General features: G+C 43.6%; 2 protein-coding genes across 28 annotated transcripts in view; one reads left to right on the top strand and one right to left on the bottom strand.

The window, feature by feature from the left end:
* Positions 1–1,779, bottom strand: part of TEX14 (testis expressed 14, intercellular bridge forming factor) — a 137,618-nt gene extending 135,839 nt beyond the window's left edge. For all 17 annotated transcript variants that reach the window (XR_012425578.1, XR_006693058.2, XR_012425584.1 and 14 more), the window contains exon 1: positions 1,673–1,779. The gene's annotated coding sequence lies outside the window, so the exon portion shown is untranslated. The remainder of the gene's footprint in view (positions 1–1,672) is intronic.
* Positions 1,780–2,342: 563 nt separating this feature from the next.
* Positions 2,343–23,635, top strand: part of RAD51C (RAD51 paralog C) — a 45,540-nt gene continuing 24,247 nt past the window's right edge. For 3 of the 11 annotated variants that reach the window (XM_074019146.1, XM_074019140.1, XM_074019139.1), the window contains exons 1-5: positions 2,343–2,429; positions 4,995–5,253; positions 7,080–7,246; positions 14,434–14,567; positions 21,175–21,306. In XM_074019146.1, the coding sequence (XP_073875247.1) occupies positions 5,201–5,253; positions 7,080–7,246; positions 14,434–14,567; positions 21,175–21,306 (486 nt within the window). In that variant the 5' untranslated portion in view covers positions 2,343–2,429; positions 4,995–5,200. Of the gene's footprint in view, positions 2,533–4,994; positions 5,254–7,079; positions 7,247–14,433; positions 14,568–21,174; positions 21,307–23,635 lie in introns of all 11 variants that reach the window. The other 8 variants (XM_074019148.1, XM_074019144.1, XM_074019141.1 and 5 more) reach the window with 4 other exon arrangements.

The raw sequence follows: 23,635 nt of genomic DNA, 5'->3' as shown, positions 1-23,635 counted from the left end.
AGGCTCAATCAGTTCTCCCACCTCAGCCTCCCAAGTAGCTGGGACTAGAGGCATGCACCACCATGCTGGCTAATTTTTGTATTTTTTATAGAGATGGGGTTTTGCTCTGTTGCTCAGGCTCATCTCAAACTCCTGAGATCAAGCGATCTGCCCTCCTAGGCCTCCCAATGTGCTTGGATTCCAGGCTTAAGCCACTGTGCCAGGCCAGAGTAGTTCTGAACTTTCCACTGTCAATGAAAGAAATTCTAAACACGACCGATTCCACTGAGTTTGACCAAACTAACTGAAGACTTATTGTTGAATGTGGTAATACCATTTTTTTCTTTACCCGAGAATCTGGGTGGTTTATAAGCATAAGCGTGAATTCTCCCTGAGGATAGTATTTATGTGCTGAGTGCTCAAATATAGACCATATTAGAAGTTAAGCAATGGGTTGAGTGGCCAACCAGATTTTGGTCAGTCCTACAAGACTTACTCTGACCTACCAAATGGGGTATAAATGCTTCTTGTATTCTCCCCACCAGTAGGGACTCAAAATTTTAATAGATCAGGGTAGTAAAACGGATGCTAGGTTTGAATCTTGGCTTTAAGAAAACCGTGCTGAGGTGTTTTGTTTGTTTGAGAGAGGGTCTCACTCCGTCACCCAGGCTGGAGTGCAGTGGTGCGATCACGGCTCACTCCCAGGCCGAAGGGATCCTCCCACCTCAGACCCCTGAGTAGCTGGGACCACCAGTACATGCTAGCATGCCTGGCTAATTTTTTGTACTTTTGGTAGAGACGGTGTTTAGCCATGTTGTTGAGGCTGGTCTCAAACTCATGAACTCAAGGTGATCCACCCGCCTCGACCTCCCAAAGTTCTGGGATTACAGGCATGAGCCACTGCGCCCGGCCAGCTTTCTTTCATCAGAATTGATATCAAACTATATGCTGAGCTTCTATGTCCTTATCTTCCTTTTGGCATGGCTATGCCCATTTGAAATGTGTGGGATTTGCTAAAGTGCTCAACATACGTTGTTTCCTTTTTTAGATGTAAGTATGTAGAGGACTCTGATTTGCAATATTTAGAAAGTTTCTCTAAGCTAGGAAGAAAAGTCAAGACTAAGAATCATTGCCAACAGGGCCGGGCACGGTGGCTCACGCCTGTACTCCCAGCACTTTGGGAGGTCGAGGCAGGCGGATCACGAGGTCAGGAGTTCAAGATCAGCCTGGCCAACATGGTGAAACCTCTTCTCTAATAATAATACAAAAATTATCCGGGCATGGTGGCATGCACCTGTAATCCCAGGTACTCGAAAGGCTGAGGCAGGAGACTCACTTGAACCCGGGGGGCAAAAGTTGCAGTGAGTTGAGACAGCGCCACTGCACTCCAGCATGGGCAACACAGTGAGACTCTGTCTCAAAAAAAAAAAAAAAAAAAAAAAAAATCTTCGCCAATAGGTAGGAAATAAGTTACCCCCTGCTAAATAAGTTACACTCACTGAGACAAGGAAAGATCTCATAAACCACCTTCTAAACTGCTTCCTTTCCTCCCCAAAGTTCTGTAATTTAGAAGTGGCCACTACCACGGTTTGAACGCCCCTTCCCAACTCTGTACCACAAATGGAGCTCTTGTGTAGCCCAGCCCCTCCCTCTCAGGACCCCAGACCTACTAATAGGGACGTTAGTTGCTTACTTTTCCAGATACTGCTTAAGTTAGGCAGGCCATGAAGAAATAACGGTCTCAGAAACCCCCATGCTAGACATTCGACTCCCGGGTAGGTGTGGGTGGGTGCGCGGAATGGGAAGCGATCCCTCCCAACGGCCGTTGGGGGCTGGCCCACAATCCCTCGCGAGAGCGGGAAAAGCAATGGCGCGGGGGGGGAGGGCGCGGGGGGGGGGCGGGGGTCACAAAAGGGGGACGGTCAGCGGGAAGAGCCAAGAGACTGCAACTCTACAATGAAGACGCAGATTACTCCTAATTCCCTGAGCTTTTCACACCAAAATAATGGAAACTGGCCAGTGTGTGCTCGTTACACTCACTACTCCCACTCGAGATCATTCCTATTAGTAACTCTGAGGCTTCACCTAACAGGCCACAGTGGAGGCAAGGAAATGTTGTGTGGAGAACCCACTGGGCCTGGCTGTCCATCCTATGGTCTCCGTCCATCGTTTTACAGTCAGGGTGTACATTTGATGGGGAATCTCTAAATGGGACTTTGGGGAATCATAACGGAATAGTGCACAAGTGTGAAAATTTACAAGCCTGCGCAGAGCTGCAAGGCCCAGAGCCGCGTGCAGCGAGGCCACAAAGCCGGCCCCTTCCGCTTTACGTCTGACGTCACGCCGCACGCCCTTCTGAGGGCGTGCGCAGTTTGGCTGCTCCGGGGTTGGTCCCTGAGCTCGCGCGACTGTGCGGCAAGACGTTTGGCTTTGAAATGCAGCGGGATTTGGTGAGTTTCCCGCTGTCTCCAGCGGTGCGGGTGAAGCTGGTGTCTGCGGGTTTCCAGACTGCTGAGGAACTCCTAGAGGTGAAACCCTCCGAGCTTAGCAAAGGTAACGACTCTTGATGGCAAGCTGAGGCACACCGGCCGCCGTCAGCGCCGCCTCAGTCTTCGCTCTCTCGCCTCGGGCTTCAGCCCAGTCTCTGTTAGATTCTGCTGCCTCCCACGTCCGCGTTTACAACGTGAAACAGCTACTTGACTCCACTTACAAGTTGTCTGAATGGTTAGGAGAACTGTGGTCGTGAAAACATTTACTAATTGCGTTTCCTCTGGCAATGCCTGCTGAATGCTTTGAGGATTGTCTCATTTAACCCTCAACCTGCTTACGTAGATTATTTTATTCAGTATATGTATTTTATTCAGTATATGGATGAGAGAACTGGTATCTTGCGGAGGGTAGGTAACTGTTCATGCTAAGTGGGTTAGGAAATGGTGGAGTCAGAATTGGTTGTCTAATTTTTGCTGTTCCAAGATCCAAGGGGTAAGGGTTAAATTTCAGAAATGCAGGATTTGTGTAGGACTAGAGACACTAAGAATGGGAAAGGGAGTAGAATGCCCGGAATCTTGAGGAAGCGGTAATATTCTCCTTTTGCGTAATTCACTGAAACACCCAAAACCTCATATTCCAGAGCACTGCAGATGGGAACCACTGCATCCCGAGGTATACAAATATGAAGCTGGCGTGGTCACTCGTGCACGTTACACTATGACATGTCCAGACCTGTGCTATTCACTGAAGAAGATGGAACAGAATTTTAAATTACTGCCCTTAATGGTGGAAAATACGGAGGTTTCGATTCACCTCTAAAGAATAAGTCTTGTAGACCCAATCTTAACTGTTTTTTTTTTTTTTTTTTTTTTTTTGAGATGGAGTCTCGCTCTGTCGCCCAGGCTGGAGTGCAGTGGCGCGATCTCGGCTCACTGCAAGCTCCGCCTCCCGGGTTCACGCCATTCTCCTGCCTCAGCCTCCCGAGTAGCTGGGACTACAGGCGCCCACAACCGCGCCCGGCTAATTTTTTGTATTTTTAGTAGAGACGGGGTTTCACCGTGGTCTCGATCTCCTGACCTTGTGATCCGCCCGCCTCGGCCTCCCAAAGTGCTGGGATTACAGGCGTGAGCCACCGCGCCCGGCCAATCTTAACTGTTTAAGCCATACCGCACGCAGACTGTGTCCCCCAAAATTTGATGGGCTCTTTTTTCTTCAAGTTGGTTTTTCAAAGAAGAAATATGAGACTCTGAATAATAATAATCACTAACAACTGTTGACCATTTTAGACAGCCTTGATATTCTACCAAGCTTTTTACATGTATCGTCTCATTCCCATTTTATAGAAGAAAAAAATCTGAGCAAAAAAGAAAAAGTGAAGTAACTTGCCCAAAGTCACGCAGTAAGTGGTGCCAGGATTTACAAACCCAGGCAATCTGATTCCAGCATTCAGGCTCTTGAACTGGATAGGATTTTCATTTCCTAAATGCTCTCATCACCATTGTCTTTTATTAGCCCCGTATTTATGGCTCATATTCTTACCAGATCAAGCACTGATAAACTGATACGTGATGTCATCCTCACCATTATTTCTTTACCAGCTTGTTTTGTAATTGCCATATTCTCTTCTCAGGCCATACTGTCAGATGGGTGAAATTGTGTAGTCGAGGACGCATAAATGTATTCTTTAAAATGCTTATGCATTGGATATTCTCATTAGTTTGGAGTGATACATGAATTTTTTACATCAGTTATTTCCATGAAAAGTTTTTATTATAAATAATATATGCATATTTGCTTCTTAAAGTTGTACCTTGTTGTAGGCAGTTAAAAAATCTGTTTTCATTCTCATCTGAAAAATAATTTGTATACCTTATGAGAGCAAGATAATTATGGCTTCATAAGACCAAAAGAGATAGTAAAAGTGTGGTAATAGTGAGTACATTTTTATTTCTGCTTCCTGAGACACTTGTAGGTACTCAGAAATGCTTTAGTTGAATTGTTTCTGAGGTAATAGGTAATTCTTTATGTGATGACTAAGGCAACAAATGCCTTTATTAAGCTGAATTTTTTTTTTTTTTTTTTTGAACCGAAGTCTCACACTGTCATCCAGGCTGGAGTGCAATGGTGCGATCTCTGCTCACTGTAACCTCCACCTTCTGGGTTCAAGCAATTGTCCTGCCTCAGCCTCCCAAGTAGCTGGGATTATAATGCATGCCACCACACCTGGCTAATTTTTGTATGTTTAGTAGAGACGGGGTTTCACTATGTTGGCCAGGCTGGTCTTGAACTCCTGACCTCAGGTGATCCAGCTGACTCAGCCTCCTAAAGTACTGGGATTATAGGAATGAGCCACTGTGTCCGGCCAAACTGAAAAATTAAATGTTGATAGAATGTTGCATTTTTATGTTTCTCTACTCCTAGCATCACTCTTGTCTAAAAATTAAAATTAATGAAGACAAGCCATTATCATGTTACACTTTTAAATCTCTGAAATTAGGGTTCTTTTTTTCTTATTTTACTTTCAGAAGTTGGGATATCTAAAGCGGAAGCCTTAGAAACTCTGCAGATTATCAGAAGAGAAAGTCTCACAAATAAACCAAGATATGCTGGTACATCTGAGTCAGGCAAGAAGTGTACAGCACTGGAACTTCTTGAGCAGGAGCATACCCAGGGCTTCATAATTACCTTCTGTTCAGCACTAGATGATATTCTTGGGGGTGGAGTACCCTTAATGAAAACAACAGAAATTTGTGGTGCACCAGGTGTTGGAAAAACACAATTATGGTAAAATAAAGTGTTCTCCTTTTAAGGGTGGGTTTAATAACATATTATGAAAGCAGTATTTTGTACTGTTGGTTTACAGTCAGGAAACCAAATAAGGTATATATGTGCTGTTAATTTTAAGTGTATATGTGCATTAAACAAAAATTAACTTACTATTTGTGTTACTTCAGTATCCCTTCTTGATAAATTGATGCAATTATTTTGATGTGAAAAAATGTTTCTTTTGCAAATTGTAGTGCAGTCTTAAGGTTAAACGGTAAGTTTCTGCTTTATTCATTCCTGAGACGATATTTGAAAGTCAGATGTTTGAAAGTAGATTTATGAGGCCGGGCGCGGTGGCTCACGCCTGTAATCCCAGCACTTTGGGAGGCCGAGACGGGCGGATCACGAGGTCAGGAGATCGAGACCATCCTGGCTGACACGGTGAAACCCCGTCTCTACTAAAAAATACAAAAAACTAGCCGGGCGAGGTGGCGGGCGCCTGTAGTCCCAGCTACTGGGGAGGCTGAGGCAGGAGAATTGCGTGAACCCGGGAGGCGGAGCCTGCAGTGAGCTGAGATCCGGCCACTGCACTCCAGCCTGGGCGGCAGAGCGAGACTCCGTCTCAAAAAAAAAAAAAAAAAAAAAGAAAGTAGATTTATGGCTGGGGTAGTGGCTCATGCCTATAATCCCAGCACTTTGGGAGGCTGAGGCAGGAAGATCACTTGAGTCCAGGAGTCTGAGGCCCGTCTGGGCAGCATAGTGAGACCTCGACTCTACTAAAAATGAAAAATTAGCCAAGAGTGGTGTGCCTGTGATCTTAGCTACTTGGGAGGCTGAGGCAGGAGGATTGCTTGAGCTGGGGAGGTCGAAACTGCAGTGAGCCTTGATCACATCACTGTCTGGGCAGCAGAGTGAGACCCTATCTCCAAAAAAAAAAAAAAGAGGCTGAGGGTGGTGGCTCACACCTGTAATCCCAGCACTTTGGGAGGCTGAGGCGGGCGGATCACCTGAGATCAGGAGTTCGAGACCAGCCTGGCCAACATGGCAAAACCCCGTCTCTACTAAAAATACAAAAAATTAGCCAGGCATGGTGGTGCACACCTGTAGTCTCAGCTGCTCGGGAGGCTGAGGCAGGAGAATTGCTTGAACCTAGGAGGCAGAGGTTGCAGTGAGCTGAGATCATGCCACTGTACTCCAACTTGGGTGACAGAGCAAGACTCTGTAAGTAGATTTATGTATAATAAGAAGCTCCATTTTGAGAGGCCTGGAAATAATTAAAATATCCTTAATCGGCCAGGCGTGGTGGCTCATGCCTGTAATCCCAGCACTTTGGGAGGCCGAGACAGGTGGATCACGAGGTCAGGAGATCGAGACCATCCTGGCTAACACGGTGAAACCCTGTCTCTACTAAAAAATACAAAAAATTAGCCGGACGTGGTGGCGGGCACCTGTAGTCCCAGCTACTTGGGAGGCTGAGGCAGGAGAATGGCATGAACCTAAGAGGTGGAGCTTGCAGTGAGCCGGGATCACACCACTGAACTCCAGCCTGGGCAACAGAGCGAGACTGCGTCTAAAAAAATAATAATAATAAAAATAAATAAAATAAAATGTCCTTAATCTTGGTTTTATAGGCATGCTGTCCCCCAATCCAGTTGATTCACATATGGTCGATTGGTTCACATTATATCTGGAGTCATGAAGAGTTAGACATTTCTGTTGCCTTGGGGAACATATTTGCATTTATAAAACTTTAGTGGTACCTAACTTGTTATTATCTAGAGTTTCAAAAACACTGCCTTAGATCATGATGATGATTTGGTTATTTGTCATCTTTTTATTGACAGTATGCAATTGGCAGTAGATGTGCAGATACCAGAATGTTTTGGAGGAGTGGCAGGTGAAGCAGTTTTTATTGATACAGAGGGAAGTTTTATGGTTGATAGAGTGGTAGACCTTGCTACTGCCTGCATTCAGCACCTTCAGCTTATAGCAGAAAAACACAAGGGAGAGGGTAAGTTAGCAAATGATCCTCTTTTTTTCTGTATTAGTAAAAGCAATTTGCATTTGTGCCCATCTCAGACCTCAGCAACAGACCATTTGGATGTGAAGCCTAATGACTTGACCATGAACTAGTGTTAAACTCTTTTACTACTGTTGCAAAATGAGAAATGCCACAGCCTGGACTGGCTTTTTTTTCTTCCCCTTTTATGGCCCTCACTACTTCTTGTAGGAGCTTTGGGACAAAACCTATGTATGTATTTCAGTCATCATACTGCATCTTATCAGGTGTAATTTAATGGTTTTGGACACCTTAATATAAGCAGCTGTTGTTAAAAGCGTTTCAATGTATAATAGCTTCCATATTGGTTTTCCAAAAACCAAAGTAGCTTTGAAAACCACGTCTGAGGCCAGGTGCAGTGGCTTATGCCTATAATCCCAGGACTTTGGGAGGCTGAGGCGGGTGACTCACCTGAGGTCAGGAGTTCGAGACCAGCCTGGCCAACACGATGAAATTCTGTCTGTACTAAAAATACCAAAGTTAGCCAGGTGTGGTGGCACATGCCTGTAATCTCAGCTACTCAGGAGGCTGAGGCGGGAGAATCACTTGAACTCGGGAGTCGGAGGTTGCAGTGAGCCCAGATTGCGCCACTGCACTCCAGCCTAGGCAGCAGTGAGACTACTCTGTCTCTTAAAAAAAGAAAAAAAAAAAAAACCACGTCTGAAATGTTTGAATTGTTAAGCAGATTGACTTGGGGGCTTTGATTATATAGCTGATTTCATAACTGCACTAATTGTTAAAGTGTTTGGGAGGTGTTTTTTGGTGCTTGTTATGTGTGGGAAAAGAAACAGAGATCAGCCTCTTACTGTGTCTATATAGAAAGAAGTAGGCATAAGAGACTCCATTTTGTTCTGTATTTGAGATGCTGTTAATCTGTGACCCTACCCCCAACCTTGTCCATGCAAGAGACATGTGCTGTGGTGACTCAAGGTTTAATGGATTTTGGGCTGTGCAGGATGTGTCTTTGTTAAACAAGTTCCTGAAGGCAGCTTGCTGGTTAAAAGTCATCACCATTCTCTTAATTTCGACTACCCAGGGACCTCTGCTTGGAAAGCTAGGTATTGTCCAAGGTTTCTCCCCATGTGATAGGCTGAAACAATGCTGCTAAAAGGTTTATGGAGATGTTTGCATATGCATCTCAAGGCACAGCATTTTCCTTTAAACTTATTCATGTCACAGAGATTTTTGTTCATATGTCTACTGCTGATTTCCTCCCTACAATGATCCTATTGTCCAGCCACTCCCTTATCTTTAAGATGGTAAAGATAATTATCAACAAATACTAAGGGAACTCAGAGACCGGTGCTGGCGTGGGTCCTCTGTAAGCTGAGCGCCGGTCCCCTGGGCCCACTTTTTCTTTCTCTATACTTTGTCTCTGTGTCTCATTTCTTTTCTCAAGTCTCTCATTCCACCTAACGAGAAACACCCACAGGTGTGAAGGGGCAGGCCACCCCTTCAGTTATGTGAAAATAAAGTGACTGTAAAACAATTTTTTGTTGTTTTTTGAGACGAAGTTTCACTCTTGCTGCCCAGGCTGGAGTGCAGTGGCACAATCTCAGCTCACCGCAACCTCCACCTCCCAGGTTCAAGGGATTCTCCTGCCTCAGCCTCCTGAGAAGCTGGGATTACAGGCATGTGCCACCATGCCCAGCTAATTTTGTATTTTTAGTAGAGACAGAGTTTCTCCATGTTGATCAGGCTGGTCTCGAACTCCTGATCTCAGGTGATCCTCTCGCCTCAGCCTCCCAAAGTGCTGGGATTACGGGCGTGAGCCACTGCACCCGGCCAGTCTTTTTTTTCTTTTTCAAGGCAGAGTCTTGCTCTGTCGCCCAGTTTAGAGTGCAGTGGCATGCTCTCGGTTCACTGCAACCTCCACCTTCCAGGTTCAAGCGATTCTCCTGCCTTAGCCTCTTCCTGAGTAGCTGGGATTACAGGTATGTGTCACCAAGGCCAGCTAGTTTTTTTTTTTTTTTTTTTGAGACAAAGTCTCGCTCTGTCGCCCAGGCTGGAGCGTAGTGGCGCAATCTTGGCTGACTGCAGGCTCCACTTCCTGGGTTCACGCTATTCTCCTGCATCAGCCTCCCAAGTAGCTGGTACTACAGGCACCCACCACCACGCTTGGCTAATTTTTTTTGTATTTTTAGGAGAGACAGAGTTTCACCACGTTAGCTAGGATGGTCTTGATCTCCTGACCTCGTGATCTGCCTGCCAAAGTGCTGGAATTACAGGCATGAGCCACCACACCCGGCCACGCCCAGCTAATTTTTATATTTTTTGTAGAGACAGGGTTTCACCATGTAGGCAAGTCAGGTCTTGAACTCCTGACCTCAGGTGATCTGCCCACCTTGGCCTCCCAAAGTGCTGGGATTACAGGCGTGAGCCACTGTGCCCAGCCTAAAACAATTTTTGAAAGGTAATTTGTAGGCCGGGTGCAGTGTCTCATTCCTGTAAACCCAACACTTTGGGAGGCCTAGGTGGGCGGATCACCTGAAGTCAGGAGCCATGGTGAAACCCCATCTCTACTAAAAATACAAACAATTAGCTGGGCATGGTGGTGAGTGCCTATAATCCCGACTACTCAGGAGTCTGAGGCAGGAAAATCGCTTGAACCCAGGAGGTGGAAGTTGCAGTGAGCCGAGATGGCGTCACTGCACTCCATTCTGGGCGACCAAAGTGAAACTCCTTCTCAAAAGAAAAGAAAGGAAATTTATATTCAAGTTCTTACCCTTTCAATTACTTATAAATTAAATGGCTTACGGAGTGACTGTTTTCTTTTTTATTTATTTATTTTGAGATGGAGTCGCGCTCTATTACCCAGGCTGGAGTGCAGTGGCACAATCTCGGCTCACTGCAACTTCTGCCTACTGGGTTCAAGCAATTCTGCCTCAGCCTCCTGAGTAGCTGGGACTACGGGCGTGTGCCACAATGCCTGGCTAATTTTTTGTGTTTTTAGTAGAGGTGGGGTTTCGCCATGCTGACCAGGCTGGTCTCAAACTCCTGACCTCATGATCTGCCTGCCTTAGCCTCCCAAAGTGCTGGGATTACAGGCGTGAGCTACGGGTTTTCTTTTTCTTTGTTTTATTTATTTTTTGGATGTGCGGTCTTTATTCTTTCCTCTAGAAGTTTAAAAAAAAATGCTTTTCGTAAGATTTCCTTTAAATGAGTGTAATCAGCTGGATTTTTTTTTTTTTAATGAAGGTACTAAGTGTCCCATTTTGCTGATGACCGGCATGCTTACTGAAAGCCCTTTGGGCCCTAGCAGAATATGCTACCCCAAAATAAGCCACTTTGGCATAAGGATTATTTTGAGCTGAAGGCAATTGAGAAGAAACAGATAAATCTGTCTACCCTTCCTAAATACAGGATATAAATGTACAGAAGAGTCCCATCTTCCCTCTCTTACCAGGAAGACAAAAGTTAATCACCGCAGACAACTTTTGACCGTTATCAGCGTACATAACAAATTTTACTAGCTATCTTTTATCTCCAATTAGTTTCAATATTTGCTGCCTTTAGAGACTCATGGTTCTTTTCCTTTGTCTTGTTACTTCTCTAAAAATTTATTGTACCTTCGGGAAGATAAGCTCAAATTTTTTTTTTTTTGAGATGGAATCTGGCTCTGCTGCCCAGGCTGGAGTGCAGTGGCGCAATCTTGACTTGCTGCAACCTTCACCTCCCAGGTTCAAGTGATTCTCCTGACTCAGCCTCCCAAGTAGCTGGGAGCTGCAAATACAGGCGCATGCCACCATACCTGGCTAATTTTTGTATTTTTAGTAGAGACAGAGTTTCATCATGTTGGCCAGACTCGTCTCAAACTTCTGACCTCAAGTGATCCTCCTACCTTGGCTTCCCTAAGTGCTTGGATTATGGGTGTGAACACCTGTGCCCGGCTCCAAATCTAACCAAACTTTTGAGTTACTAATCTCTGGACTTCCCTGTGTTGTTACATGCACTATGCATGATTAAAAAACTGTTTTTCTCTTGTTAATCCATCTTTTGTCAGTCCGATTTACAGGGCTCCAGCCAAGAAACCTAAGAGGGTGGCAGGAAAAAAATTTTTCTTCCCCTATACCTTAAAGCTACTCATGCCACTATGTGTGTTTGTATTAGTGTCTTAAAACCTTACCGTAAATAGAGTAGGTATAGCACTGGGATGTAAAGTTTTAATTTTTATTTATTTATTTACTTATTTATTTTTTAAGACAGTCTCACTCTGTTGCCCAGGCTGGAATGCAGTGGCGCAATCTCAGTTCACTGCAAGCTCCGCCTCACGGGTTCACGCCATTCTCCTGCCTTAGCCTCCCGAGTAACTGGGACTACAGGTGCCTGCCACCATGCCTGGCTAATTTTTTGTATTTTTAGTAGAGATGGGGTTTCACCGTGTTAGGCAGAATGGTCTCGATCTCTTGACCTCGTGATCCACCTGCCTTGGCCTCCCAAAGTGCTGGATTACAGGCGTGAACCACCACACTTGGCCTAAAGTTTTTAAATGATTGATATGAGATTGATTAAGTTGGCATTGTTTTGGTGAAAATTTGACTCTTGTTACGTGTATATTTGCAATAGGAAATATTTTCTTTTTTTTTTTTTTTTTTTTTTTGAGACGGAGTCTCACTCTGTAGCCCAGGCTGGAGTGCAGTGGCCGGATCTCAGCTCACTGCAAGCTCCGCCTCCCGGGTTCACGCCATTCTCCGGCCTCAGCCTCCCAAGTAGCTGGGACTACAGGCGCCCGCCACCTCGCCCGGCTAGTTTTTTGTATTTCTTAGTAGAGACGGGGTTTCACCGTGTTAGCCAGGATGGTCTCGATCTCCTGACCTCGTGATCCACCCGTCTCGGCCTCCCAAAGTGCTGGGATTACAGGCTTGAGCCACCGTGCCCGGCCGGAAATATTTTCGATTCTAAAATACAGCTTCTTGTTTTTTGAGAGTTAAAATTTAAGTACATTTTATTTTTAATATTTTACTTTTTTTGAAATGGTCTCACTTTGTCACCCAGGCCGAAATGCAGTGGCATGATCACAATTCACTGCAGCTTTGACCTCCCTGGGCTCAGATGATCCTCTGACTTTAGCCCCCTAAGTAGCTGGGGCTACAGGTGGGCACCACCATGCCTAGCTACTTTTTTTTGCATTTTTTATAGAGACGGAATTTTGCCATGTTGCCCAGACTGGTCTTGAATTCATGGGCTCAAGAGATCTGCCTGCCTTGGCATCCTAAAGTGTTAGAATTACAGGCATGTTTCACCGTGTAGAGACGGGGTTTCACCGTGCCTGGCTAAGTACATTTTAAAATGCAGTAACTGGCCGGGCACGGTGGCTCATGCCTGCAATCCCAGCACTTTGGGAGGTCGAGGCAGGCAGATCACGAGATCAGGAGGTGGAGACCATCCTGGCTAACACAGTGAAACCCCGTCTCTACTAAAAATACAAAAAATTAGCTGGGCGTGGTGGCTGGTGCCTGTAGTCCCAGCTGCTTGGGAGGCTGAGGCAGGAGAATAGCATGAACCCGGGAGGCAGAGCTTGCAGTGAGCTGAGATTGTGTCACTGCACTCTAGCCTGGGGGATAGAGGGAGACTCTGTCTCAAAAAAAAAGAAAAAAGATAAGAGAAAATGCAGTAACTCTATTGGTTTTTCTCTGAAATAGATGTAAAACCAAACTGTTTTGTTTGTTTGTTTTTCTTTTTTTCTGAGACAGAGTCTTGTTCTGTCGCCCAGGCTGGAGTGCAATGGTGAGATCTTGACTCACTACAACCTCCGTCTCCTGGGTTCAAGCAAGTCTCCTGCCTCAGCCTCCTGAGTAGCTGAGATTACAGGTGTGCACCACCACACCAGGCTAATTTTTATATTTTTAGTAGAGATGGAGTTTCACCATGTTGACTAGGCTGGTCTTGAACTCCTGACCTAGTGATCCACCCACCCAGCCTCCCAAAGTGCTGTGATTACAGGTGTGAGCCACTGCTCCCGGCCTCAAACTGTTTGTTTTAAACATCAAAGCTAAGAAAGATTTTATATAATTGTTGCTATTAAATATCAAATTGTACTACAGCATTCAAGAGAAAAAATGCTTCATTTGAACATTTTTTCCTAACTTTTCTTTTTCTTTTTTTTGAGACGGAGTTTCATTCTGTCACCCAGGTTGGAGTACAGCGTGGCTATCACAGCTTACTGCAGCCTTGACCTCCCAGGCTCAAGCGATCCTCTCACCTTAACCTCCTGAGTAGCTATGACCACAGTTGCACACTACCACACCTGACTAATTTTTGTATTTTTTGCAGAGATGGGATTTTGCCATGTTGTCCAGGCTGCCATTAACTCTTAATTTGTAGTCCTATAGAAAAAAACAAGAAAGAGAAACTTCCATTATGTTACTTCTGTTCAATGAAGCCAGTGACTAGAAATATGAAAAGGCAGGCATTAAAATACTGGTTATATATGTTTATAAATAATTTTACATTGCCTAATAGGAAACAGTGGAAAATGTGAAAGTAAAAGATCAGGTTGGGTGTGGTGGCTCATGCCTGTAATCCCAGCACTTTGGGAAGCTGAAGTGGCTCTGATCACTTGAGGTCAGGAGTTCAAGACCAGCCTGGCCAACATGGTGAAACCCTGTCTCTACTAAAAATACAAAAATTATCTAGGTGTGGTGGGGAGTGGCTATAATCCCAGCTACTCAAGAGGCTGAGGCAGGACAATCGCTTGAGCCCAAGAGGCAGAGGTTGCAGTGTGCTGAGATCATGTCACTGCACTCCAGCCTGGGCAACAGAGTAAGACTTTATCTGGAAAAAAAAAAAAAAATTCAAGGGGCTGGACACAGTGCTTTATGCCTGTAATTCCAGTGCTTTGGGAGGCTAGGGCAGGAGGATCCCTTGAGCCTAGGAATTCAAGGTTGTGGTGAGCTATGATTGTGCCACTGTGCTCTAACCTGGGCGTCAGAGTGAGACCTTACCTCTAAACAAATTAAGAGAGAGATCAGAAATTGTGAACTGATAGTTTATGGTAATTTTGCTACAGTTTGTCATCTTTCTGTTAAAGAATTTTGTTATACAAATGAGAACATTTTGTTATTAAAAAGTATTGTTTTCTTACAATTGCCAGCACATCCAAACAGGTAAAACTAATTAAGATTGTTTTGTTGTTTCAGAACACCGAAAAGCTTTGGAGGATTTCACTCTTGATAATATTCTTTCCCATATTTATTATTTTCGCTGTCGTGACTACACAGAGTTACTGGCACAAGTTTATCTTCTTCCAGATTTCCTTTCAGAACACTCAAAGGTATGAGTCAGACTACTGAAATGTAACTAAACAACAGTTTTTTGAGGTGTTTGATAAGCATGAAGAAATAACCAGTACAATAGCATAAAATCAAAGTCAAAGCCAATTGAGAAGACCTCTTCCTTCCTTGACCTACAATTTATTTATATTTATATTTGTTTTGTGTATGTATATGTATATGTATATATAGTTTATGCCCAGAGTAAGACATTGAAATAATATAGAAGTTTCATTTCCAGTAATAGTGGAATAGCTCCTGTCAAACCATATTGTATAGAAAAGTATGAAATGAAGAATAAAAACTTCCTTCTGCTACTGTTTTCTAGTGCCTCCCCCCAAAGTTGATCACTATTGGCCAGGTGCAGTGGCTCATATTTGTAATCCCAGCACTTAGGGAGGCCACGGTGGGAGGATCACTTGAGCCCAGTAGTTCAAAACCAGCCTGGGCAACATAGTAAGACATTGTCTTTACCAAAAAAAAATTAACCGTGTGTGGTGTAGCTGTAGTCTCAGCTACCAAGGGCTGGGTGGAGCAGGGCTGAGGTGGGAGGATTGCTTGAGCCCAGCAGTTCAAGGCTACATTGAGCTACCATGCCATCATGTATCACCTTTTTTTTTTTTTGGTAGAAATGGAGTCAACTCCTAGGGTTAAGCGATTCTCCCACCTCGGCCTCCCAAAGTGCTGGGATTACAGGCATGAGCCACTGTGCCTGGCCCTTTAATTTTGATAAACATTGTCAGTGACAAAGATTGTCTTTGACTGAACTTGGCCCCATCCTGTCTTTGGCCTACCCAGCCCAGTCTTAGCAAAGAAACCTGCTAAGCTTCATAGAGAATCTCTCACATTTGATAGTCTGAGCACCTTTGATATCTGATCACGTTCCTCATTCCCCACCTTTGATATTTAAATCCTTGGCCTGCCTTTATTTTGTTTGTTTATTTTTTTTGATTTGATGGAGTCTTGCTCTGTCACCCAGGCTGGAGTGCAGTGGCGCGATCTTGGCTCACTGCAACCTCTGCTTCCCGGGTTCAGGCAGTTCTCCTGCCTCAGCCCCCCAAGTAGCTGGGATGACAGGCATGCGCCATTATGCCCGCCTAATTTTTTTTTTTTTTTTTTTTTGTATTTTTAGTAGAAACAGGGTTTTGCATGTTGGCCAGGCTGCTCACCTGGCTGGCCTGCCTTTAGTAAGAATCCTGTTCGGTCAGTTTAGCAAGAATTTTCCTACCCTTGATGTCTCACTGTTAGTAATTGTTCATTCACTGACCCCTTCACCTTGCTCTTGGTTGTGAATCCCCACTTGTCTTTGTATTCTGATTTGAACCCAATCTCTCTCCCCTATTGTGATACCCCTATTGGAATAGTCTTGAATATGGTCTCCTTACTGTTTTAAGAAGTGTTAGAATCATTTTTTCTTGAGCACAAATCGCCCTTCAGAAAGATTGCACCAATTTCTACTCTTACTGATAATATATGAGAATGCCTGTTACCCATCATCCTGACCTTATGAATATTTTTGCCAGGATTCTGCATGGAAAATGCCATCTCTTTGTTATTTATTTATTTAAATTAATTAATTAATTTTTTTGAGACAGAGTCTTGCTCTGTCACCCAGTCTGGCTAACATGGCAAAACCCCATCTCTACCTAAAAACACAAAAATTAGCCTGGTGTGGTGGCATGCGCCTGTGATCCCAGCTACTTGGGAGGCTGAGACAGGAGAATCTCTTGAACCTGGGAAGCAGAGGTTGCAGTGTGCCGAGATCGTGCCACTGCACTCCAGCCTGGGCAACAGAGAAACTGTCTCAAAATAAATAAATAAAAATTAAATAAATAAATACAATAGAAATTAATTTTCTTGGTGTTCTGGAGCCTGGAAGTTCAAGATCAAAGTTCTAACTCATTCAGTTTCTGGCAAGGGCTTTCTTCCTGGCTTGCAGACAGCCATCTTTTCTCTGTGTCCTCATATGATAGGGAGGAAAAGAAGGAGAGAGTGAATTCCCTGGTGTTTCTTCTTTTTTTTTTTTCTTAATTTTTTTTTTTTTTGAGACAGAGTTTTGCTTTTGTCGCCCAAGCTGGAGTGCAATGGTGTGATCTCAGCTCACTACAACCTCCGCCTCCCGGATTCAAGCGATTCTCCTGTCTCAGCCTCCAGAGTAGCTGGGACTACAGGTGCGTGCCACCGTGCCTGGCTAATTTTTGTATTTTTAGTAGAGACGGAGTTTCCCCATGTTGGCCAAGATGTTCTCAATATCCTGACCTTGTGATCCGCCCGCCTCGGCCTCCCAAAGTGCTGGGATTATAGGCGTGAGCCACCGTGCCCGGACCCTGATGTTTCTTCTTACAAGGAGGCTATTAGGGTCCCATGTTTATGAACTTATTTAACTTTGATTACTTCCTTAGAAGTCCTTTCTCCTCATACATTCACGTTGGGGTTTAGGGATTCAACATACGAATTTTAAGTGGACACAATTGAGTTCCCAGAAGTTTGCCCCTGGCCCCTTGCCCCCCCACCCACCACATTTATGTTTTTCTTGTATCCATTCCATCCACACAGTCCCAAAGGTCTTAACTGGTTCCATCATCAACTCTTAAAAGTCCCAGGCCTCATCTAAATATTATCTAAATCTGAGATTGGTGAGACTCAAGTTATAATTCATCCTGAGGTGAAATTCCCTTCCAGCTGTGAACGTTTGAAATCAGGCAACTTATATGCTTTCAAAATACAATAGTAGGACAGGCATAGGATGAACATTCCCTAAAGGATTATGGGTCCCTAGCAAGGCAAATTTCATTAGACCATAAGGCTCAAGAATAATCTTTTGCTGGCCAGGCACGGTGGCTCATGCCTGTAATCCCAGCACTTCGGTAGGCTGAGGCAGGCGGATCACAAAGTCAGGAGTTTGAGACCACACTGGCCAATATGGTGAAACCCCATCTCTACTAAAAATACAAAAATTAGCCAGGCATGGTGGCACGTGCCTGTAGTCCCAGCTACTCGGGAGGCTGAGGCAGAAGAATCACTTGAACCCAAGAGGCAGAGGAGGTTGCAGTGACATGAGATCATTCCACTGCACTCCAGCCTGGGTAACAGTGAGACTCTGTCTCAAAAAAATAATAATAAAAAGAATCATCCTTTGCTTTGATGCTCTGCCTTCTAGGCCCACTGCAGTAGCAGAGTCACCCTACTGCTCTGTGGGGTGACCCTGTCCCTTCCTCTCTCTGCAAGGGCCCCACCCTCTGAAACCAAGAAAAACATAGCATTGCCCCCTGGGCATATGTAAAGAGTGGCAGCTCTGAGGATCTGTGATCCCCTTTGGCATCATTCTTTCCTTTTCTTGAGGAATAGGGCACATTCACAGTCAAGTAGCTAATGGTTTTGTCTTGTGGAATCAAGGAAGTCCAACAGTCTTCTTTCATTCTTTCCCACTTTCTCTGTCTTTACTTCAAACTAGCAGTGTTTCTGCTGTTATAATCCCTTATCTGTCACTGGCATCTGCTGAGATGGCTGATTAACATCATGGATAATCTATTTATAGAGTGATTGTTCAACCCTACCTTTGGTCTTCTCTCTAGAGCAAGCTTTCTTATTTTTAGCCATATGGATAAGCTGAGAATTTTCCACATCTCTAAGTTCTGGTTCCTTCTTGCTGAACAATTCCTTCTTCAATTCATCTGTCTCCTCTTTCATTTTTACTGTAAGTGATCTAGGAGGAACCAAGCCACTTCCTGTACACTTTGCTTAGAAATCTCCTGAGATAAATAGCCAATTTCATTTCTCACAAGTTTTACCTTCCATAAAATACTAGAACACAGTCAGCCAAGTTATTTGCCACTTTATACTAAGCACCAGCTTTCCTTCAGTTTTCAATAACGTGTTCCTCATTTCTGTATAAAGTCTCACCAGAATAGCCGGGCGTGGTGGCTCACGCCTGTAATCCCAGCACTTTGGGAGGCTGAGGCGGGCAGAGTGCCTGAGGTCAGGAGTTCAAGACCAGTCTGGCCAACATGGTGAAACCCCATCTCTACTAAAAATACAAAAAAATTAGCTGGGCGTGGTGGCGGGCACCTGTAATCCCAGCTACTGGGGAGGCTGAGGCGGGGGAATTGCTTGAACCAGGGAGATGGAGGTTGCAGTGAACTGAGAATGATGCCACTGTACTCCAGCCTGGGCAACAGAGCAAGACTCCATCTCAAAAAAAAAAAAAGCCTCACTAGAATTGCCCTTAATGTCCATATTTTCAGTATGTGCCCCAAAACTTTTCCAGCCTTTGCTTATTACCCAATTTCAAAATCACTTCCACATTTTAGGTATTTGTTATAGTAGTATCTCACTTCTCTCACCCCTCAACCCACCATACCTCATATCTTTATACTAAAATCTGTTGTGGTCACCTCAGGCTACCATAACAAAAATACTATAGTCTCGAGTGGCTTGAACAACAGAAATTTTATTTTCTTACAGTTCTGGAGACTAGAACCTCAAGATCAAGGTTCTGGCTGATTGGTCTCTGGTGAGAGCTCTCTCCCTGGCTTGTAGATGGCCACCTTCTTGCTGTGTCCTCATGGGGAGGAAGGAAGAGGAGTGAGCTCTTTGGTGTCTTGTTCTTCAAGGACACGAATCCTCTCAAATCAGGATGTTATTCTCATGACCTCATTTTACATTAATTACTACCTTAGAGGCCCTCTCTCCGAATACTGTCACACTGGGAGATAGGGCTTCAACTTACGAATATTGGGGGGACACAGAGCATTGGTCATGTGTGGAGTCATGAAAAGTCGAATCAACCTGTGCACACATTCCCAGCTAAGGATGAACAAGGTCATGTTCTGCCTTTTTATATCAGCTGTCATACTGTAAATAAGTGTCCTTTTCACCATCTTTATAATGCCACTTTTTTTTGCATTTTTGTGCTTTTTATTAGTGTTAAACTATTCTTCATCACTTCGTCCGGTTTTATTTTGTTATAATTATTGGAAATTACCTTATTCGTGTGTTTGTTTGCATATTTAATGGTACCTTACTCCACTAAAACATAAACTCCAAGAGAGCAGGGACCTTCTCTTTTATTTACTATATTCTTCTCTCTTATTTACTATATCATCCCCAATGCCTGGAACAGTAACTAGCATATAGGAAAGGATGTGTCAGTTAATACTTCTAAATGAAGAAACAAATACTTTAAAAAAAATGACTGACTTAGACATAGCTTCATAAAAACCTCTTCTTTAATCTAGCCCTCACTAGATAGAAAAAAAAAACAGCATTGGGGTTTTTTGTTTGTTTACATTTCGATTAGTTTCTAGATGCTTTTTGATTTTGTGATCTTAAGGTTTATATATTGGTTTATTCTTCTAACCTCGCTGTTTATGTTTTGCTTTGGGAGGGCTTTCTTTTGAAAGGGTTTTACTCTGTCCCCCACGCTGAAGTACATGGCAAGGCTTCACCATGTTGGCCAGGCTGGTCTCAAACTCCTGACCTCATGATCCACCTGCCTCGGCCTCCCAAAGTGCTGGGATTACAGGTTTGAGCCACTGCACCCAGCCTGAAGGGGTGTTTTTTTTTTTTTTCAAGAAACATAAAAGGAACCCTGAAGGTAAAATTGGTGTGTTTAATTGACAAATTTGTTGTTTTACCAAGACTTTTTCTTTACCCCTTTTCCGAATGTTTTGTAAATACTTTAAATGTGCTTTTTATCAGTAAAGACTGTGTACAGTGGCAAGTTATAAGAAAATTACAATTATTCGGCTGGGCGCAGTGGCTCATGCCTGTAATCCCAGCACTTTGGAAGGCCAAGGTGGGCGGATCACGAGGTCAGGAGATTGAGACCATCCTGGTTAACACAGTGAAACGCCGTTTCCACTAAAAAATACAAAAAAATTAGCCGGGTGTGGTGGCAGGCGCCTGTAGTCCCAGCTACTCAGGAGGCTGAGGCAGGAGAATGGTGTGAACCCGGGAGGTGGAGCTTGCAGTGAGCCGAGATCACGCCACTGCACTCCAGCCTGTGTTACAGAGCGAGACTCTGTCTCAAAAAAAAGAAAAAAGAAAATTATAATTATTCCTTTTTCTTTTTGAATTTCTTTTTTTTTTTTTTTTTTTTTGAGACAAAGTCTTACTCTGTTGCCCAGACAGGAGTGCAGTGGCACAACCTCTGCTGCCAGGGTTCAAGCGATTCTCCTGCCTCAGCCTCCCGAGTAGCTGGGGTTACAGGTGCCTGCCACTGCGCCTAGCTAATTTTTGTAGTTTTAGTAGAGATGGAGTTTCACCATCTTGGCCAGGCTGGTCTTGAACTCCTGACCTCGTGATCCACCTGCCTCGGCCTGCCAAAGTGTTGGGATTACAGGTGTGAGCCGTCGTGACTGGCCTTTGAATTACTTTTTTAAAGTTGAGAAATTATCAAAGCAGAGTCCATTTTAACTTTTAGTGATTACCGCAGAAAGTATTGGGTGAATAGCTTTGTAACTTTTCAAAAGAAAGCCATTTTTTAGACAGTTGGAAATAAAGCCCTGGGTTTTAAGATTTTTTCCTGTAACGGACTATGGTTTTTGGATGTCATTTTTATTATTTTATTTTTGATACCAAATCTAATATTATCTCTTCTGTATTTAGGTTCGACTAGTGATAGTGGATGGTATTGCTTTTCCGTTTCGTCATGACCTAGATGACCTGTCTCTTCGTACTCGGTTATTAAATGGCCTAGCCCAGCAAATGATCAGCCTTGCAAATAATCACAGATTAGCTGTAAGTATTAACTAGTGAAGAGAATTTTAGAACAAAGTCAAGACTGTATAAAATGTTAATGTCTAGAAATATCAAAATAGCATTTGTCTGACAAATAATATAGACATGCAGTTTTGAGTAAAGTTTCAGTTTGGTTTTGGTTTCTATTAAAAAATTCTGGTCATAAGTGTCAGTTTTTCTGGAAAACAAGCATAATTAATATGTCATTTTTAAAAATGGACTTTGTGGTTGGGCGCAGTGGCTCACGCTTGTAATCCTAGCACTTTGGGAGGCAAAGGCAGGTGAATCATGAGGTCAGGAGTTTGAGACTAGCCTGGCCAACATGGTGAAACTCTGTGTCTACTGAAAAAAAAAAATACAAAAAATTATCCGGGCGTGGTGGCATGCCCCTGTAATCTCAGCTACTCGGGAGGCTGAGGCAGGAGAATCGTTTGAACCCAGGAGGCAGAGGTTGCAGTGGGCGGAGAACGCACCATCGCACTCCAGCCTGGGCAACAGCAAGACTCCGTCTCGAGAGAAAAAAAAGGATTTTGTTTGATAAAGAAGTGCCACCTTTGTTAATTGCAGTGTCTTCTTTGTTTAAATATACTTTGGATGTTTTTCAGGTTAACTCTTCCAATATCGCTGGTTTTCTTCTACTCTGAGTCTTTGATTATTATGTGGTATGTAATCACAGATTCAGATGGATCGAAACATTACCTAGTGTAAACAACCGAGGTGCTTTGAGGTAGAGCCAAATACCTCTTGAAGATTTGAAATGTGAGGAGAGAAGTATATATCAGTTCAGAAGGGAAGAGATTTTTTTTTTAAAGTTTTACCTCACTCCTCTTTAACTACCTGTTCGCCATTACTTCCCACCCTGAATCCCCATCTCACTCACCACTGACACAAATACACACATTTGTCTGGTAGTAAGATGTAAGGTCAAACTGCTAAATTTGGTTTCTTTGTCTTTGCCTTAATTGGAGAGACTTTAGCACATACCTATAATGCATCATAAGTAAATAAAGAACTTTCTCAGTAAAATAATTTTAAAGCATACTTTTTTCTTTTAATTTCCAGATTTTTTGCCATGTGCTGAAAAGCATAGTGCCCTGTGTTTGAATTACTTCTTGCTTAAATTAATCGTAATTTAGCCTTTTGTTAATATCAGTGAAGAGCCTCCAGTAGGGGGCACTCAAGACTAATGGGTTGCATAGTTATGTTTTTATTTTAACAGAAATAGCTTCACCTTTTCTGACTAAAAAAGCAATCCAAACAATAACATCAAATAGTAGGTAGTGTTTAAGAAGAGTGATGTAGGCCGGGCGCGGTGGCTCACGCCTGTAATCCCAGCACTTTGGGAGGCCGAGGCGGGCGGATCACAAGGTCAGGAGATCGAGACCACGGTGAAACCCTGTCTCTACTAAAAATACAAAAAATTAGCCGGGCGCGGTTGTGGGCGCCTGTAGTCCCAGCTACTGGGGAGGCTGAGGCAGGAGAATGGCGTGAACCCGGGAGGCGGAGCTTGCAGTGAGCCGAGATCGCGCCACTGCACTCCAGCCTGGGAGACAGAGCGAGACTCCGTCTCAAAAAAAAAAAAAAAAAAAGAGTGATGTAAATATAAACGTCCTAACATGGAAGAAGATATTTACATATAGGTTACTGAGAAGAAATTTAGGTTGTATATAAAATATATTTAGTGTAATCTCAGTTTAGAGAAAACAAAATTATATGTATGCATTTATATTTGTATATATGAAGAGAATGATATGAAAGGACCAAAACATTAACATTGGCTACTTCTTTTTTATTTTTTTTTTGGAGACAGAATCTTACTGAAGTGCAGTGGTGCAGTGAGGGCTCATTGCAGCCTCGACATCCCGGGCTCAAGTGATTCTCCCACTTTGTATTTTTTTTTTTTTTTTTTTTTTTGTAGAGATGGGGTTTCACCATGTTGCCCAGCTGGTCATGAACTCTTCGGCTCAAGCGATCATCTGCCGGCCTCAGCTTCCTAAAGTGCTAGGATTACATGCATGAGCCACTGTGCCCGGCCTTGGCTACTTCAAAGGATGGAATTTTGTAGGGTTAAGGACACACTTTCCCTTTCTTACTTTATAATTTCTTTGCTTGAAGGTTTTTTTCCCAATTAGCTTATATATAACATGTATGGCTTTTGATAATGTATTTTATAATTTTAAGGCCAGATGTGGTAGCTCATACCTGTAATCCCAATACTTTTGGAAGGCCAAAGTGGGAGGATCGCCTGAAGCCAGGAGTTTGAGGCCAGCCTGGACAACAAAGCCTGATCCCATCTCTAAAAAAAAAATTACATAAAATAAGAATAATT

The sequence above is a fragment of the Macaca fascicularis genome, chromosome 16 (genome assembly GCF_037993035.2).
Source record: "Macaca fascicularis isolate 582-1 chromosome 16, T2T-MFA8v1.1".
In the NCBI taxonomy this organism is placed as follows: domain Eukaryota; kingdom Metazoa; phylum Chordata; class Mammalia; order Primates; family Cercopithecidae; genus Macaca; species Macaca fascicularis.
The sequence above is the reverse complement of the archived record's forward strand: the minus strand, read 5'-3'. Positions and strand labels throughout refer to the sequence as shown.